Source organism: Saccopteryx bilineata, chromosome 7 (assembly GCF_036850765.1).
Source record: "Saccopteryx bilineata isolate mSacBil1 chromosome 7, mSacBil1_pri_phased_curated, whole genome shotgun sequence".
In the NCBI taxonomy this organism is placed as follows: Eukaryota; Metazoa; Chordata; class Mammalia; order Chiroptera; family Emballonuridae; genus Saccopteryx; species Saccopteryx bilineata.
In genome coordinates this window covers 113,634,089-113,649,316 of record NC_089496.1, presented here as the reverse complement: position 1 = coordinate 113,649,316, position 15,228 = coordinate 113,634,089, and the positions used below count along the sequence as shown (strand labels likewise).

Genomic DNA, 15,228 nt, shown 5'->3' with positions numbered 1-15,228 from the left:
GCAATAGCAAGAGAACTGGCAAGCTGTTTGGTGGGGGCAGGACGGGGCTGGGCTCCTGGAGGTGACCAGAACCCCATAGACCTGCACACTGGGGTTTGCTCCTGGCGCTAGGGGGCAGCAGCTCCCTGTCTTGTAGGCAAGTCCGGAGGCATGCCTGTGGACAGCAGCCTGGGGCAGCGGCTGAGGCCTCTTTCCGCTTAGGCCTGCCCAGCAGGATGACCCTCAGGTGGGGGCAGCCCCTCCCCTAGTCCACTCCAGAGCTGTGGCCTCCCCCTCTGGTAGTCATATGCCCTCCCTATTTCTGCCTCCTGGGTGTGACACTGCCGTGAATACCCCTGGGCCACTGCTGTACCTCTTGGGTGTTATTTTTGAAATTCAGTTTGAACCACCTACTGCAGTTGACCTCCTTGGCAGATAAGAAGGAATGAGACTTAGAAGCTGCCTCTGGGCTCCCAGGCAGGGTCCCCTCAGGGCATCAGTGTGAGTGGCTCTCAGCCTGGGCTGCGGCCTTGCTGGGCTGGGCAAGCCACACACTGCTTCCTCTTCTGCAGTTGTGCAGGTGTGACCTGTAAGCAAACAAACTTGTCTCCCAACCCAGGTTGCTAGTCACGGAGTTGTGCAATGTGGGCTGAGCAGAGGAACCCTCTGGCTCTCAGTGCTGGGCTCTCCTGCCTGGCCCGAAGGCCCAGACACCCTGTCCCTGTCCCAGCTGCACCTCCAGGCTGTAGGTGGTGACATGTCCAGCAGCACCTGTTCTTTGGGCTGGGTGGGGTTCCTGTTTTGTAGGAGGACTACTGATATGAAACTCTGCTGCTGAGCTGTGCACAGGGCCTCTGGTCAGCTCATGGTGGAGCCGTGTGGCCATGGGGCTTTTATCTTTGCCTGGACAAGATGTACAACTTGTGAATTTTTGTTGTCAAACAACTTGGAACATGTGACTAAGGAATGGGAGTAAAACTGCCAGAGGACTTGGTGTTAACTTGGCTTTATAACAAAGTCTTGTGTAAGCTCAGGGACTGGCCCCACAGGCTAGCACAAGCCTCCCTGGGAGCCAGCCCCCGGGTCCAGGCCCAGTCACTGCCCCACTGCTGCTGCAGCCAGAGCTTCCCTGTCACCTTAGCCCACAATACCCTCAGGTGAGGGACCCATCTGGAGAATCCTTAATGTCAGGCCAGAGTGGGGTGGCCCCCCCAGCAGGACAGGGAGGGCAGAAACCAGGGGGAGATGCCAATAGGGAGGCTGCCTCCACTGCTGTGTTGGCACCCCCAGAGCCAGGCTGGGATGACCCTGGACAAGCCCCCTGGGAGGTGACCTCCACACGGGGTCTGAGGTGAAGTGGACTGGCACCTCAGCAGCTCCCTCCTCGGCGAGCCCTCTGGAGCCAGTGGGATGAGGGTGCTGCAGCTCTCTGTTCCCCAGGAAGTTGGGATACACCCCTGCTGACACCCCCCCCAGCCTTCCACAGTCACTTCCCCCACAGGGAGGGACTCATTTGTTTGTTCACCTCCCTTAATCCTGTCCAGATTTATGAAGCTTTTCATGTGCTGGACAGGGGACACAGTCCAGCAGCCTCTAGGGGACCAGAACTAGCCACCGAACACCAAAGAGCAGCGAGAAGGAAGGATGTAAGGGAGGGACAGGCACCCTCCCCAAGGTGCCCCAGACCCCGCCCCTTCCAGCTTCCAAAGGGCGGGTTGGTGGTGGGTGAGGGCGAGGCGGGGCTGGGACTGGGAGCCTCGGAGTCCAGCGCGGGCTGGTCTCAGCATAGAGCCGCACTCCTGCACGCACCGCTCCCTCGGACCCCAGCTCCCCAGCTTCCTAACCCCCCACACCTCCAGTCCCCAGATCCCCATCCGTGCCCTCAGACCCCAGACTGCCAGCTCCACATTCACCCCCAGGTCCCCGGATCCCAGACCCCCAGATCCTCGTCTGTTCCCCAAGTCTTCGAACCGCAGACCCCTCTCCACGTCTCCAAACCATCTCCTCCTGGCCATGAGCTGCCTTGGGCTCTGGCTGCTCGGAGCGCTGTGGCTGCAGGGTGAGTGCTAGGCGTGGGCTCTGGCCTGGTGAGAGGGAGCTGTGGTCCTGGCAGGGCCAGTCATCCAGCCTGCGTGAGCACCATGCTCCGGGCTGGCCCCGGTGGGCACTGGGGATAGAGCCCCGGGAGGGCAACAGGCCTGCAAAGGGAGCTGAGGGGACACAGTGCCTGGGCTGTCCCCAGCTCCTAGTCAGGGTCGGGCTTGGGACAGAGCAGTTCCTCCTCGGGACTTGGGGTGATTGCCCACTCCTATTGGGACCTCTAACCTAGCAGGGAAGGGAGGGCTGAGGAGCAGTAGCCTGGAGCTGAGGGGGCCTTTCTAGTGGCATGGGGACCTGCCTCCTGCCTGGGGAGGATCTAATATGCTGCTGGCTCCACCCTGGCGCTCTGGACCTCCTGGGCTGGGGTCTGAGGTGTCCTGTGCTGGAGGTGGCCAAAGAATGACTGGGGGGCAGGCAGGGCTTGGCTGGCCCCCCAGGGCCTCTCATTCCTAGAGGTTTGCAAGATAATGGCCACAGAGCCTCACCCACACCTTGAAGGAGGAGCCCAGGGTCTGCTGGTGGCTGACCTCTGGCACCCCAGCTCTGTCTGCTCCGTAGTCTGCTATTGGACACGGGAGCTTCCAGAGGCCAGGGAGGCAGTCAGTCCCCCAGCTAGATGCAGTTACCAGGGCAGCTGAGATAGGGCTACAGCTTCTTCCCACCCTACCCCCCAGGGCCTGTGTGTGTCCTTAGTCCCAGGGCAAGGGGAGGGGACAGTCTGGGAGCAGCCTGGTGAGCTCCTGGAAGGGCTAGCTCTGGGCAGGGTCTGCCTGACCCCACCTGGTGGGGGTCCTGTTCTCCTTTTAAAGTCGGATCTCAGTCTGGCTACCACACTGTCACCTGGGGAGGCGTCTCACAGGGCAGGAGGGTGGCTTCACTGCATGTCTGCTGAGCCCCTCTCTCCTGCAGTGGTCGCCCCCAGCACCCTCCTGCCCCACATAGAGCAGTACGAGGTGGTGTGGCCCCAGCGCCTGCCAGGACCTCGCGTACGCCGAGCCCTGCCCTCTGGCTTGGTGAGTCTTGACCAAAACTGGCCTGGTGGTGGAGGTGGTGGTGGTGGTGTGGTCTCATTTCTCCCTGGCCACACTGAGTCCGATGGTTAATTGTTAAAGGATTGATCTTAGCTCCTATGTGTCCCAGCCGGTTGTCAGGGGGTCAGGGGGGCAGCCTCGGGGCTGAGAGCCAGGTGAGCCCCTGAGGGGACTCACTGCCCACCTGAGATGTCTCCAGCCAGGCTTGGCTTTTCTCCACAGGGCCTCACCATTCTGCATCCTGCCTCTCCCTGTGGGCAGCCCCCCCCCTCTGGGCCACTCCCCAGTTTCACTCAGCAGTGATAAGTCAAATTCCTCTTTAGACTAAAGCAGGTGGGTGGCTCCCTGAGGCTTGTGCAGTTGCAGTGACACACCTTTCTTAGAGTTTTGGGGTTTGGCTGGGATTCCCCAGAGCTGCCTGGGGTCATTCCTGGAACCCACGTGGTTATGTGCATTGAGAGTGTGTGTGTGTGTGTGTGTGTGCGCGCGCGCGTGTGTCCTAGTAGAGCCTCAGGCATCACTGATTCAACTTCCCTGTGCAGTGGGACACTCCTGCTTATCAGCAGGGCTGGCAGCCTCTTGGAGACTACTCTTGAGGTGGCTGTGAGGATTTTACTTAACAGTGCTGAGACCAACTGCCACCAGAGGAAAGACACGACCGACACACAAGTTAGTTGCAAGAATCACACAGGCAGTTTATTACTCACAGATCCTTTCTCGTGCCTGGGCACAGCTTAAGGGGGCCCCGTCGGCGTGCTCCTCTCGGCTGTCTTTGGTCAGAGCTCAGAGTGGCGTGGAGGAGACAGTTCACGGTCAGTGTTGGAGTCTGGGTGACTACCGCAGCAGGGGGCCCTTCCACTTTAGTGCCTTTTCTGGTCTCTGCCCTCTAACAGGTTTCAGTCTACAGGTTGATCACCTCAAACCACCTTTTTGGGAGTTCCTCGCAGGGAGTCCTTTTTATGTTAATCTACCGAAATGTCACATCAAGCTACTTTTTATCTATCTATAACTTCACACACACACACTAACTGGGCCCTGCACAAAGGCGTAGTCTGCCTATCATATCTGTACACACTTATAGGGCGTAGCCTTATTCACTTGCCTCAATAGTTTTTTTTTTTTTAAGAGATTTTTTTTTTAAGATTTTTTTATTTATTCATTATAGAGAGGGGAGAGAGAGAGAGAGAGAAGGGGGGAGGAGCAGGAAGCATCAACTCCCATATGTGCCTTGACCAGGCAAGCCCAGGGTTTTTGAACCGGCAACCTCAGCGTTTCCAGGTTGACGCTTTATCCACTGCGCCACCACAGGTCAGGCCTGCCTCAATAGTTTTTAATATTATATCCTAATTTATTTCTATATATCTTCTATATTTTTATATGTTTCTATATATTTAATTACTATAACATTATATTACTGTAACAGTGTGAATGGATGTGTCTGCGTGTGTATTGGGGGACAGCCCTGTCCTGACCTCAGTGTCTGGTGTCCAGAAGAGCCCTGGGGCCCCAGGGCTCTATATATATCCAGGGCTCCTCACTATATCCTGAGGGCAAGGTGCATCCTGTCCATGAGAAGAGGCAGGGAGGAGTGGGGCCTTCACGGGGGAGTGAAGGGGGGGGCACCTGGGACTGGAAGGGCCACAGACTCCTGCTTCCTTTGCTGCCTGTCAGACTACATTCCCCCTCCCCTTGCTTCCTGGGGAAGGAGTGTCCTCTTCATTATCTTCATATGGGCAGATGAAGAAACTGAGGACTGACGCTGAGCTACTCCCAGGGCCCTCTGAGAGGCTTTTGGGCTGAGGGTCCTGGCCTTGGTTTGCTTGGTCAGTTGAGCTCCATCCCAGGTTTGAGGTGGGCACTGCCTGGGACAGGGCCCCTCATCCTGGACCCCTCCTGTTTTCCTGGCTCAGGGCCCAGAGAGTGTGAGTTACGTCCTCAGTGCCCGAGGCCAGACCTTCACCTTACACCTTCGGAAGAACAGGTGAGCAGGGGCTTTGGCCTGCCCCTGACACACCAGTGTCCCGGGCATCCAGTCCCCTGGCAGCTTCTTCTCCACGGGGGAGGTGGGTGCCACAGCTGTTCTTTTCTAGGGACCTGATGGGCTCAGGCTACACGGAGACGTACACAGCCACCAATGGCTCCCAGGTGACTGAGCGGCTACAGAGGCAGGTAGGCCCCAGATGGCTCTCTCTCAGGAGTCGGGGGGGCTCTGGGAGCAGGCCCTGCAGAGCCTCATGCCTGCCTCCCACAGGACCACTGCTTGTACCAGGGCCACGTGGAGGGGCACCCGCTCTCTGCCGCCAGCCTCAGCACCTGTGACGGCCTCAGGTAGGTGCTCCAGACCTGGGCAAGGCTGGTCAGAATGGCAGGACCCCAGCACAACCCTCACCGTCCAGAGAAGTGAACTGAGGCTGAGAGGAGAGAGGCCATATTTGGAGACACCTTTCTGCACCTGGGTGTCTGGACTCATCTTACAGGTTACGGGTTCCCAACCTGCAAGGCTTCCAGGGGGCCTGGACACTGTCTCCAGAGCGTCCCAGAGCACAGCAGAGCAGAGCAGGGGCCTCCTGTCCTCCCAGGCTATGTCCTTATCTGGGCAGCATGCAGAGGGTGGGGCACTGATTTAGAGCCACCTGTTCCACTCTGCCCACAGGGGCTTCTTCCGGGCAGGCTCGGCCGTCCACCTGATTGAGCCCCTGGATGGCAGTGAGGAGGGACAGCACGCACTCTACAAAGCACAGCACCTGCGGCAGAAGATCGGGACCTGCGGGGTCAGCAACACCAGCCTGGAGAGTATCCTGGGCCCACGGACCTTGGCCGCCTTCAGGCCCCGGGTAAGGGTGCCCCGCCAGCCTCATCCCTGTCCATGCAGCCTGTGTACCCTGCAGACTTTCTGTGTGCTCAGCAATGTGGGGGTACAGCCTGCAGTCCATGGCCAGTCAGCCTGGCTCTGCCCAGAAGCTGCGGAGATGGATCCTTAGTCTGGGCCTCCCAACGCTGAGCAGGAGCCCCCTGGGATGGTCAGTATAGAGACTGGGCCAAGGTCAGGAAGGCTGCAGCTGGGGCCACTGACCAGGTTCTCATTGCTGTTTTGCAGAACTCACCAGTGTCCCAGAAGACCCGCTATGTGGAGCTGTACGTGGTCGCGGACAGTGCAGAGGTACATGGGCAGGGGGGAGGACGGGCAGGCGGGCGGGCCGGAGGGGGCAGGCTGCACAGGCTGCTGACTGCACAGAGGTGCATGGCAGGGGGGAGGACGGGCAGGCGGGTGGGCCGGAGGGGGTGGGCTGCACAGGCTGCTGACTGGGGGCATGCTGTCATACAGTTCCGGAAGCTGGGGAGCAGAGAGGCTGTGCGCAGGCGGGTGCTGGAGGTGGTGAACCACGTGGACAAGGTGGGGCCCATTTTCACCCCAGGGACCTCCCAGACCAGACCAGGTGTCACCCTGCCTGACAAACCCTGGTTTTCGAGGTGGAGGGGGCACCTAGAGGGAGGTGTGAGGTGGCAGAGCCATCAGCAGGCAAGGAGGCAGCTCAGCCCCGTCCCACTCAGCAGACATGCCTCTGTTGCTCAGGCCTGGCCCTCTCTGGGGTAGGCACCTGGCCTTGCTGTCCTGGAGCCGGACCCAAGCCCTCCTGTCTTCCTGCAGCTCTATCAGGAACTCAAGTTCCGTGTGGTCCTGGTGGGCCTGGAGATCTGGAACCACGAGGACAGGATTCAGGTCAGCCCCCAGGCCAGCACCACGCTGGAGAACTTCCTGGCCTGGAGGGCGCGGCATCTCGTGGGGCGGTACCCTCATGACAACGCTCAGCTTATCACGTGAGTGGGCCGCAGGGGACGGCAGAGAGAACAGCCACCGCTGGGAAGGGCTGTGGGGCCAAGGGGGGCCCTCAGGAGCGCGGCTGTTCCTGGGAGTCTGTCCACCTACAGACACTGCTCTGGCTTCCAGTGGGGTCGACTTCAGTGGAATTACCGTGGGACTGGCCAAGGTGTCCGCCATGTGCTCCCTGGACTCGGGGGCTGTGAACCAGGTGAGGGGGTCCAGCCTTGGTGGGGAGCCAGGCTTGGAGCTTGAGTAGGAACGCATGCGGGGGCACTCAGGGTTCAAGTCCGCCTGCTGGCCCCCAAGCTGTCCCCATGGACACCTGACCAGCTGCCTCTTGGGGTTGCGTGTGTGATGCTTTATGTTTTAAGAAGTGTTAGTTAGCAGGAAGTGGCGCCTGCTTTGCTTGGGGCAGCAGGGCTGGCAGGAGGGTGACCGGGCTGAGTGGGCAGCACCAGCTAGCATGGCCTGTCACTGTAGGACCATAGCAGTAACCCCATCGGCGTGGCTTGCACCATGGCCCACGAGATGGGGCACAACCTGGGCATGGACCACGATGAGGACGTGCCGGGCTGCTTCTGTCCTGCGCCACATGATGGTGGCGGCTGCATCATGGCAGCCAGCATTGGGTGAGGCCCACCCCAGTGCGGCGTGACTGAGGGTGCCTGCAGAGTGGGGTGTCCTGGGGTGCAGGTGGCCTGCCCGCTGCCTGCCCCTCTGAGAGACGCCCCTCCTTTCAGCTCCCCATTCCCCAGGTTGTTCAGCCGCTGCAGCCAGGCCGACCTGGAGACGTTCGTTGGGAAGCCCCGTATAACTTGCCTGGCAAACACTCCAGACCCCGACCGCCTGGTGGGCGGCCCCGTGTGCGGGAATGGGTTTGTAGAGCGTGGGGAGCAATGTGACTGCGGTCAGCCCCAGGTACAGGGCCCAACGCCGCCACACTCTGCCCTGCACCAGCCCCGGGTCTACATCCCAAAGGTTAGGACGTCCATTCCTGACCCAGCAGGTGACCTGTGTGCCCAGAGGCACAATCAGAACCTGCCCTCTGACACCCATAGGGACCCATGGGAAGGCCCCAGCTCAACTGAGGGTGGTCGTGCAGGGAGGTGGGGCCCCAGGGCCACTCTGGAGCCCAGTGCACAGATCCTTAGCATTGACCCATCTCCAGGACTGTCAGAACCACTGCTGCAATGCCACCACCTGCCAGCTGGCTGAAGGGGTCGAGTGTGCCCATGGCACCTGCTGCCATGACTGCAGGGTGAGCTTAGGGCCCTGGGCACCCTCCTGCCCCTAGTCCAGCTGGGCCCATGGTCAGCGGGTGGGAAGAGGCCCCAGGAATGGCAGTGACAAAGCAGCAGACGTGGGCCTTTTTGGGGCCTGCTGTTCCATGTGAGTGAGCTTCGCTCTACTGGGCCAGGTGCTGCCGGCTGGCAAACTGTGCCGCCGCCAGAAGGATGCTTGTGACCTCGAGGAGTACTGTGATGGCCAGCAGCCAGCCTGCCCGGAGGACGTCTATCAGGAGAATGGCACGCCCTGCCATGGAGGCTACTGCTATAACGGGGCCTGCCCCACCCTGGCCCAGAGGTGCCAGGACTTGTGGGGGGCAGGTGAGATGAGTGATGGGTGACCCACAGGCCTGAAGAGAGGCTTTGGGTCCCAAGCCAGGAGGCTGACCTGCTCCTGGCCTACAGGCTCACAGGCTGCCGTGGAGAAATGCCATAGCTACAGCGTCACACTAGACTGCAGGAGCCGCTTCCTCTCTGGTTCTGATGGGGGTTCTGACGGGTGAGCATCCAGCCAAGCCCAACACCCCTGACTCCAGGGATGTCCCCATGGGGGAGGAGGGTGGTCCAAGAAAGTCCTCTGCACAGAGGAGTAGCAGCCTGAGCCAGGGGTCTACAGGGGTCCACCCTGCCTTCTAGGATCCCCAGGCCTGACCATGCTGCCCTCATGGAGGGTGGGTCACTGTGCCCAGGGGTGTGGATGCCCCATCAGTGGACCCCCTGGCCCATCCAAGGGCACTGGCGCTCCCTGGGCTTCCCCAAGCACACAGCATGCACAGAGCAAGAGATGCAGGAGAGCTGGCACCATGGTGCGTCCCTCTGTCCACAGGGACAAGTGCGGTGTCCTGTTCTGCGAGGGTGGACAGAAGCCTCCGGAGCGGAAGTCCTGCACCATCACTTCCTACTCGGCGTCCTGCCAGGCTCTTCTCCTGGATGGTGGCTCTGGGTACGAGCAAGTGCTCGAAGGCACCAAGTGCGGCGATGAGAGGGTGAGTAACCAGACACAAACCTGGGCGTGCCCCTGCGGAAGTCAGGCCACTGGACCCCCAGCTCCCAGACGTGTGTCCACACATAAGTTCATGTGGTCCAAAGCAGGGCAGTGGCAACAGGAGGGCTGTGTGGATAGACCCCTGTCCACAGACACTCAACACACGGGAGGCACCTGGAGAGCCTGCTCTCGGTTAACGTGGTTTGAAGACCGTTCTGTCTGCAAGTTGACCAGGACGGTGGGGCTGGGGCTGGTCCTCTGTGGCCCTGGTGGCAGTGGTGGTCTGGCCAGCCAGCAGATGGGCTACAGATGAGGCAGTCCTGGCTGTGGTGGCCATTGCCTGTGCCCTTGAAGCTCACCTGCAGGTTTTGGGTCAGCTTTGGTTACTGGGGCAGAATGGGGGGAACCGGGGTTGAGACAGGCTCTGCCCCATGAGACCCTCCTGCCTTCCAGGTTTGCAGGAAAGGACAGTGTCAGAGCCTCCAAGTTTATGGATCCAGAAACTGCTCCGCCAAGTGCAATGGCCGTGGGGTACGTGAGCCTTTGGGTGAAGGAGGTGTGTGGGCTGTGCCCTGGATGACCCCAGGTGGACAGAGGGAGGAGACCAGGAGCTGGTGCAGGAGGTCACGGTGCTGTGGACGTGCGGCCGGGGGCTGCCTGCTCGGAGACGGGAGAGTGTGCTCAGCTTGCAGTGTCGTGTCTGTGATTTAGGGACGAGGGGACGTCGACCACCAAGAGCTTGAAGCAGGGGCTGGAGCACCCTCCTGAGCCTCCTGGCAAGAGTGGCTGCCGTGCCCTTGCTCTGCTTAGAAAGTCCTCTGGGGTTGGTGGCTTGGTGAGGGGCTGCTCCGTCAGCATGTGTGATAGCCCTGGACACCTGGACGCAGAAGCCAGGCCCATGGATGAGCCCCGCCTGTCCGTCATAGGGGTCATAGCAGACCCCTTGACAGGCCTAGGCTGGGCCTGGTGATGCCTGTGTGAGCACTGGGTGCTGCAGCCCAGGGACGGTCTAAGGGCCCATTCCTGACGCCTGGCTGTCCCCCAGGTATGCAACCACAAGAGGCAGTGCCACTGCAACCCGGGCTGGGCCCCACCCCACTGCACAGAGCAGGTGGCCGACATGCGCACAGGTAGGGTCCTTCACACTGCCTCGGGGCCTTCACACTGCACAGCCTGACAGGGTCCAACAGGACCACCTGGGCAGTGAGGAGGAAGTCATGTGTCCCCATTGGGACATCATTAAAGATTCAGACTTGTAGTCCTGGGCATTCTCACTGCACAGGGGCTTGTGATTCTATTCAGTCCCATAGGAGAAGGGTCCTCAGATGGACACTCACTGCAGGAGTGGGGCCCCAGAAAGGCCCCTGGCCACCCTCCCAGCCCTCACTACCCCGTTGACGCCTGGCCTCTTGTGCCCCACAGCCTCCGGGAGCCTTCCGACAGGGGTGCTGGTGCCTGTGCTGCTCCTGGTGGCTCTGGCACTGATCCTGGCAGGCGTGGTCATCTACTGCAAGGCTGGAAGCCGCGTCCGAAAGAGGTGAGGGTGCCCTGGGGTTGCAAAACGTCAGTCTCTGCAATGAGCATGTCCTCCCCTTGCACTATTGGGAAACAGCCTCACTGCTGCTAGAGGAAGAGGACTTGCGGCCCCGGGGCCTCTGACTGGGGTGGGGACAGGTGATGAGTTTTGGTGACAGGTTGTTGATGTGGTGAGCCCAAAGGGAGGACCTTGTCCCCCACGCACACCTGACCTTGATAGGTGTCAGCACTCAGAATGTCATGGGCTTAGAGAAGCTGCCCACACCACCCGCTTGCCAGCCACTGCCCTGTGAGGACCTCGACCCTGTGCCAACCACAGCACAAGACACATGAGGCTGCCTCTACTTTTCAAATGGCTGTGACTGGCACACACTGTGGGGGTGAGGGTGGGGGTGGGCACTGCAGCTATGAGGTCCTCTGGGTTGGATCCTGAGGCCAGGATGCACTGACCCATCTTACTTTCTCAGCAGGAATGTGGCACCCAAGACGGCCATGGGGCTCTCCAACCCTGTGTTCCATGAGGGAGGCAGCAGGGTAGCAAAGGGCACGGCTCCGGCCCCCACTGTGGGCCCCCCACAGCCGGTCCCTGCTGTGCATATCATCCACCATGGCCATCCCCCCAGGCCTACGGCTTCCACAGTGACCTCTAAACGGCCACCCCCTGCTGTAAGCACCACTTGGCTCCCCAGGCACCTCACCCTTGCAGCCAGGGTGCTTCACCAGGGCCCTGAGCAGCACCACCTTCACCCTGTTCAGAGACAGGAAGGGAGCTTTAGGATGTGGGAGGACCCACATGAGCTGGTGACAGAATTGGAACTTGAATCTGAGCCTTGAGGCCTCTGCAAGATATGAGGACAGTTCTGAGGTCCAGATCGCTGTGCTGCAACCCAGCACGCAGCATCCACACAGCTAAGGAAAGGGAATGTGCAGGTCACATACAGGCTCTGGGCTTGGCCCATGCACACACCTGGAGCTTCAGTCTCCCTCTGGGAGGGGCAGAAATGCCAGGTCCTGAGCTGGGGGGCCGTGGAGGGACAGCTCCTGGAGGTGCCACTTGGCGTGATCCAGGCTCACGGCCCTGTTCCTGCAGCCTCCGGCCACCATGTCTAGCCCACCCTTCCCGGTTCCTGTGTACACCCAGCAGGCCCCAGCCCAGGTGAGTGGCAATGGGAGCCCACACCCAGGCCATCCAGGGGTGAAAATCCGGTTCTGGGAGGTGGAGGGTTCAGAGGCTGGATTTGATAGGCTGGGAACCCCGAACTTTCAGAAGGCTGTTCACCCGGGCCCAGGGAGGACGTTAACCCAGGGGTCTGGGCTCCTGACTGTTCCTCCTCCCTCCAGCTCAGACCTGCTCCTCCCACCAAGCCCCTACCAGAGCTGAAGCCCAGACAGGTGAGCGGTCCTGGCCACTCAGCCACTCAGAAGACTTCCTTGGCTGTGCCTGTGTCCTTCCTCTTGGGCTGGACCCCCAACCTCCCCCACAACCCAAACACCACAGGAGGAGGTGGGGTGCTCCATGCTGGCCTGACCAACTTTGGGCTTACCCTAGAGTGCTTTCTGCAGGCCACAAGGCCTGGCTCTGTTGGGCCCCTCATTGCTGGGGCCTGCTCAGGGCCCACCTCGGCCCTGGACCAGCACACTTCCAGCAAGCAGCTACCTCAGCTGCTCTGGCAAACTGGGGCGGCAGAAAGAGCCCGGCTTTCTCAACTAGTGGCTGCCCTCCTGGGGCAGGCTCTGCCCACCAGGCATCCTGTGGAGACTCCTGGTGTCCACCTGTCACCAGTGATGTTGACTCATGCGAGGCTTCTTGGAGATACTTTGCCAGATGTGACTCCTATTACTTTTTTCTTTTTTAAGGATATTTTTAAAGGCAAGGCAAGCAGGGAGAGCTTTGACATTTATTTATTTTTAAATTTAATAGGTAAAGATTTTATTCCTTGATTTTTTTACAGGGGTTAGAAACAAGAAGTAGTTGCTTTACTCTAGCTTTTCATTGGTTGCTTGTTGTATGTGCCTTGACCCAGCAAACCCAGGGTTTCCAACCAGTGACCTCAGTGTCCCAAGTCAGTATTCTATCCACTGCGCCACCACAGGCGAGGCTAATCCTATTGCTTTTTATACTGACCCACATGGATTGCCCTGCAATAACGTTTTACTGTGGTGCTTGCTTAATAGACATTCTTTATTGCTTTCCTTTTTACCTTTTTATTTAGAACTAATTTGAGACTTACGGAAAGTTGCAGAAATGGTCTTAAGAAGGGTTTTGACAAGCCAGATTGGGGGCAGGGAGATTTCTGGCTCAGGAAGAGGTGTTAGCCAGGAAGAGGCTCTGAGGAGCCTGGCTGCTCATTAGGTTGCCTTTGGGTTATCGAAAACTATAAATGCTGGGCCCCACCTAGGTGTCCTGGGTGCTGAGGTATACAGCCAGGGCTGACCATGGCTGGGCTAGGCCTGGTCAGTCTTCCACCTCCATCCCAAACCCCCTGCTGGAAAGGCTGAAATGAGAAGAAATGCCAATTTTAAGTTGTTAATATTTGGTTTTGAACTTTCAAGACCCACATTCTGGCAGTTTAAAAGCTTTTCAGGCCCTGGCCAGTTGGCTCAGCGGTAGAGCGTCGGCCTGGTGTGTGGGGGACCCTGGTTCGATTCCCTGCCAGGGCACATAGGAGAAGCACCCATTTGCTTCTCCACCCCCCCCTCCTTCCTCTCTGTCTCTCTCTTCCCCTCCTGCAGCCAAGGCTCCATTGGAGCAAAGATGGCCTGGGTGCTGGGGATGGCTCCTTGGCCTCTGCCCCAGGCGCTAGAGTGGCTCTGGTCGCAGCAGAGCATCGCCCCCTGGTGGGCAGAGCGTCGCCCCTGGTGGGTGTGCCGGGTGGATCCTGGTCGGGCGCATGCGGGAGTATGTCTGACTGTCTCTCCCCGTTTCCAGCTTCAGAAAAATACAAAAAAAAAAAAAGAAAAAAGCTTTTCATTGGTCAAGTTGGGGTGGTGTGGGGGCCTTGGGCTACCACATCTCACTGGTTTGGGTTTCGTTCTATAGGTGGCCACGGGTAGAGGGAGGGTGTTGGGTGGGATTTTTCTGTGGAGAGCTCAGCAGAGAAGCCTACGGGCTGATCTGGGGCAGAGCAGACACCTGGGAAGACAGTGCTCTGCCCTGGCTGGGACGGTTATGTGGCATCCACTGTCACTGTGCCTGCTGCTTCCTAGGTGGTCAAGCCAACCTGTGCACCCCCGATGCCACCAGTCAAGCCCAGGGCTGGAGGAACAAACCCTGGACCCACTGAGGTGAGCCCCTCACCAGAGCAGTGTCCACTTGCAGGAGGAGTGGGGCGAGCTCTCTTCCTACAGCTAGCTGACTGGGGCACTGCCCCGAGGGTTACATTGTCAGCTGAAAAAAGAACTGTTAGCTGGAGGTTTATTCTAACCGCTGCTTTATACTCTGCCAGGGGACTTTGCAGGAATTGCTGCCTCTACTGGCTGTTAGTTTGTCTTCAGCTACTAGTCTAAATATGAAAGTCTGTCATAAAGTGTCAGCTGTGAGCACTGCAGCTGTCACTGTTAGTATTGTGTGCACATAGGGCCATCTTATTGTTGGATGAACCAAGAATCTAAATTTTAAGATGTGTAAAAATGTAAAAGGAAATAAGATTCAGTTGTCCTTTTGTAGCAAGTGGTTTTATCCTTTCATTTTTCCTTCTTCAAGGGAGTTGTTGGCCCAAAGGTTGCTCTGAAACCCCCTGTCCAGAGGAGGTGATGGGCAAGAGCTCACAGCGCCCTGGGCATCTGTGCACCTGTCTGCAAGTTGTCTGTTGTTTATGTTGAAAAAGCCCTGTGCCAGCCTCTGCCCAAGCCCTCAGTGTCCCTCTGGCTGGATCCACTGTGAGAAGTTCCAGCAAAAGAGCCACCTCCTTGTGGCCAAGGTCATGTTTCAGCATCCCAGGTCACAAGGACCTCTCGGTCAGGATTCTGCTGCTGTTACTGACCTGTCACCCACTATGGCCACACTTAACTATGCCAGGCTGGGGAGGAGGGGTCAGCTACTGTGTGGCCAGTGTGTGCGTGTCTCCAAATGGCCACTGGCCTTCTCCAGCGTGTTGAGGAGGCCGACTGCACCCGCTGCGCCCCTGGCTGCTCCAGGCCCTCCTGGCGGATGGTGGCTGACCTCTGGTTAGCGCACCCAGACTGCAAGCCCCTCAATCGCCGGAGCCTGCTTCCCTGATATTTCAGGAAAAGCCTGTTTTTACGACTGTTATTGATTGACTTCTAAGTGCGGGAAGATTTTTATTGGATGGAATTTGGCAAAAGCTAAACAATGTGGAATTCAATTTGTGAGGTTTAAGGGTCCAATGCTTGTTAAAATAAAATGTCCACTGGAAAGGACGGCAGCTTTTCACTTGCTTTGCTCTCAGACTTCATTATAAGCCCCCTGAACTGAACAGTCCGCACAGCGGACAGAACCCTGTGCCCCTGCCCAGCGGTGGCACTCAA

At 58.8% G+C, this 15,228-nt stretch overlaps 1 protein-coding gene across 3 annotated transcripts; it reads left to right on the top strand.

Annotated features, from left to right (window-relative positions):
- The first annotated feature begins 1,443 nt into the window (after window positions 1-1,443).
- ADAM8 (ADAM metallopeptidase domain 8) lies at window positions 1,444-15,119 on the top strand. 3 transcript variants are annotated; one of them, XM_066239714.1, is made up of 25 exons: window positions 1,444-1,625; window positions 1,899-2,038; window positions 2,989-3,092; window positions 5,021-5,091; window positions 5,201-5,279; window positions 5,362-5,438; window positions 5,764-5,944; window positions 6,208-6,270; window positions 6,436-6,504; window positions 6,760-6,929; window positions 7,060-7,141; window positions 7,414-7,562; window positions 7,674-7,851; window positions 8,102-8,191; window positions 8,351-8,540; window positions 8,625-8,718; window positions 9,046-9,205; window positions 9,658-9,735; window positions 10,250-10,334; window positions 10,627-10,741; window positions 11,208-11,406; window positions 11,831-11,896; window positions 12,082-12,132; window positions 13,948-14,025; window positions 14,444-15,119. In XM_066239714.1, coding segments are annotated over exons 1-25 (2,622 nt in total). In that variant the 5' UTR covers window positions 1,444-1,623; the 3' UTR covers window positions 14,495-15,119. The 3 variants fall into 3 exon arrangements, with proteins under 3 accessions (XP_066095811.1, XP_066095812.1, XP_066095813.1); XM_066239715.1 differs by having other exon boundaries at window positions 1,445-1,625; window positions 11,211-11,406; XM_066239716.1 differs by lacking the exon at window positions 1,444-1,625 and having other exon boundaries at window positions 1,755-2,038.
- The last annotated feature ends 109 nt before the right edge of the window (window positions 15,120-15,228 follow it).

What these genes read in the sequence shown, in the direction of transcription:
- ADAM8 (XM_066239714.1), top strand. An exon ending in ATCATGGCAGCCAGCATTGG is followed by an intron (nt 7,563 to 7,673) that starts GTGAGGCCCACC and finishes CCCTCCTTTCAG; the next exon opens with CTCCCCATTCCCCAGGTTGT. An exon ending in CTAAACGGCCACCCCCTGCT is followed by an intron (nt 11,407 to 11,830) that starts GTAAGCACCACT and finishes CTGTTCCTGCAG; the next exon opens with CCTCCGGCCACCATGTCTAG.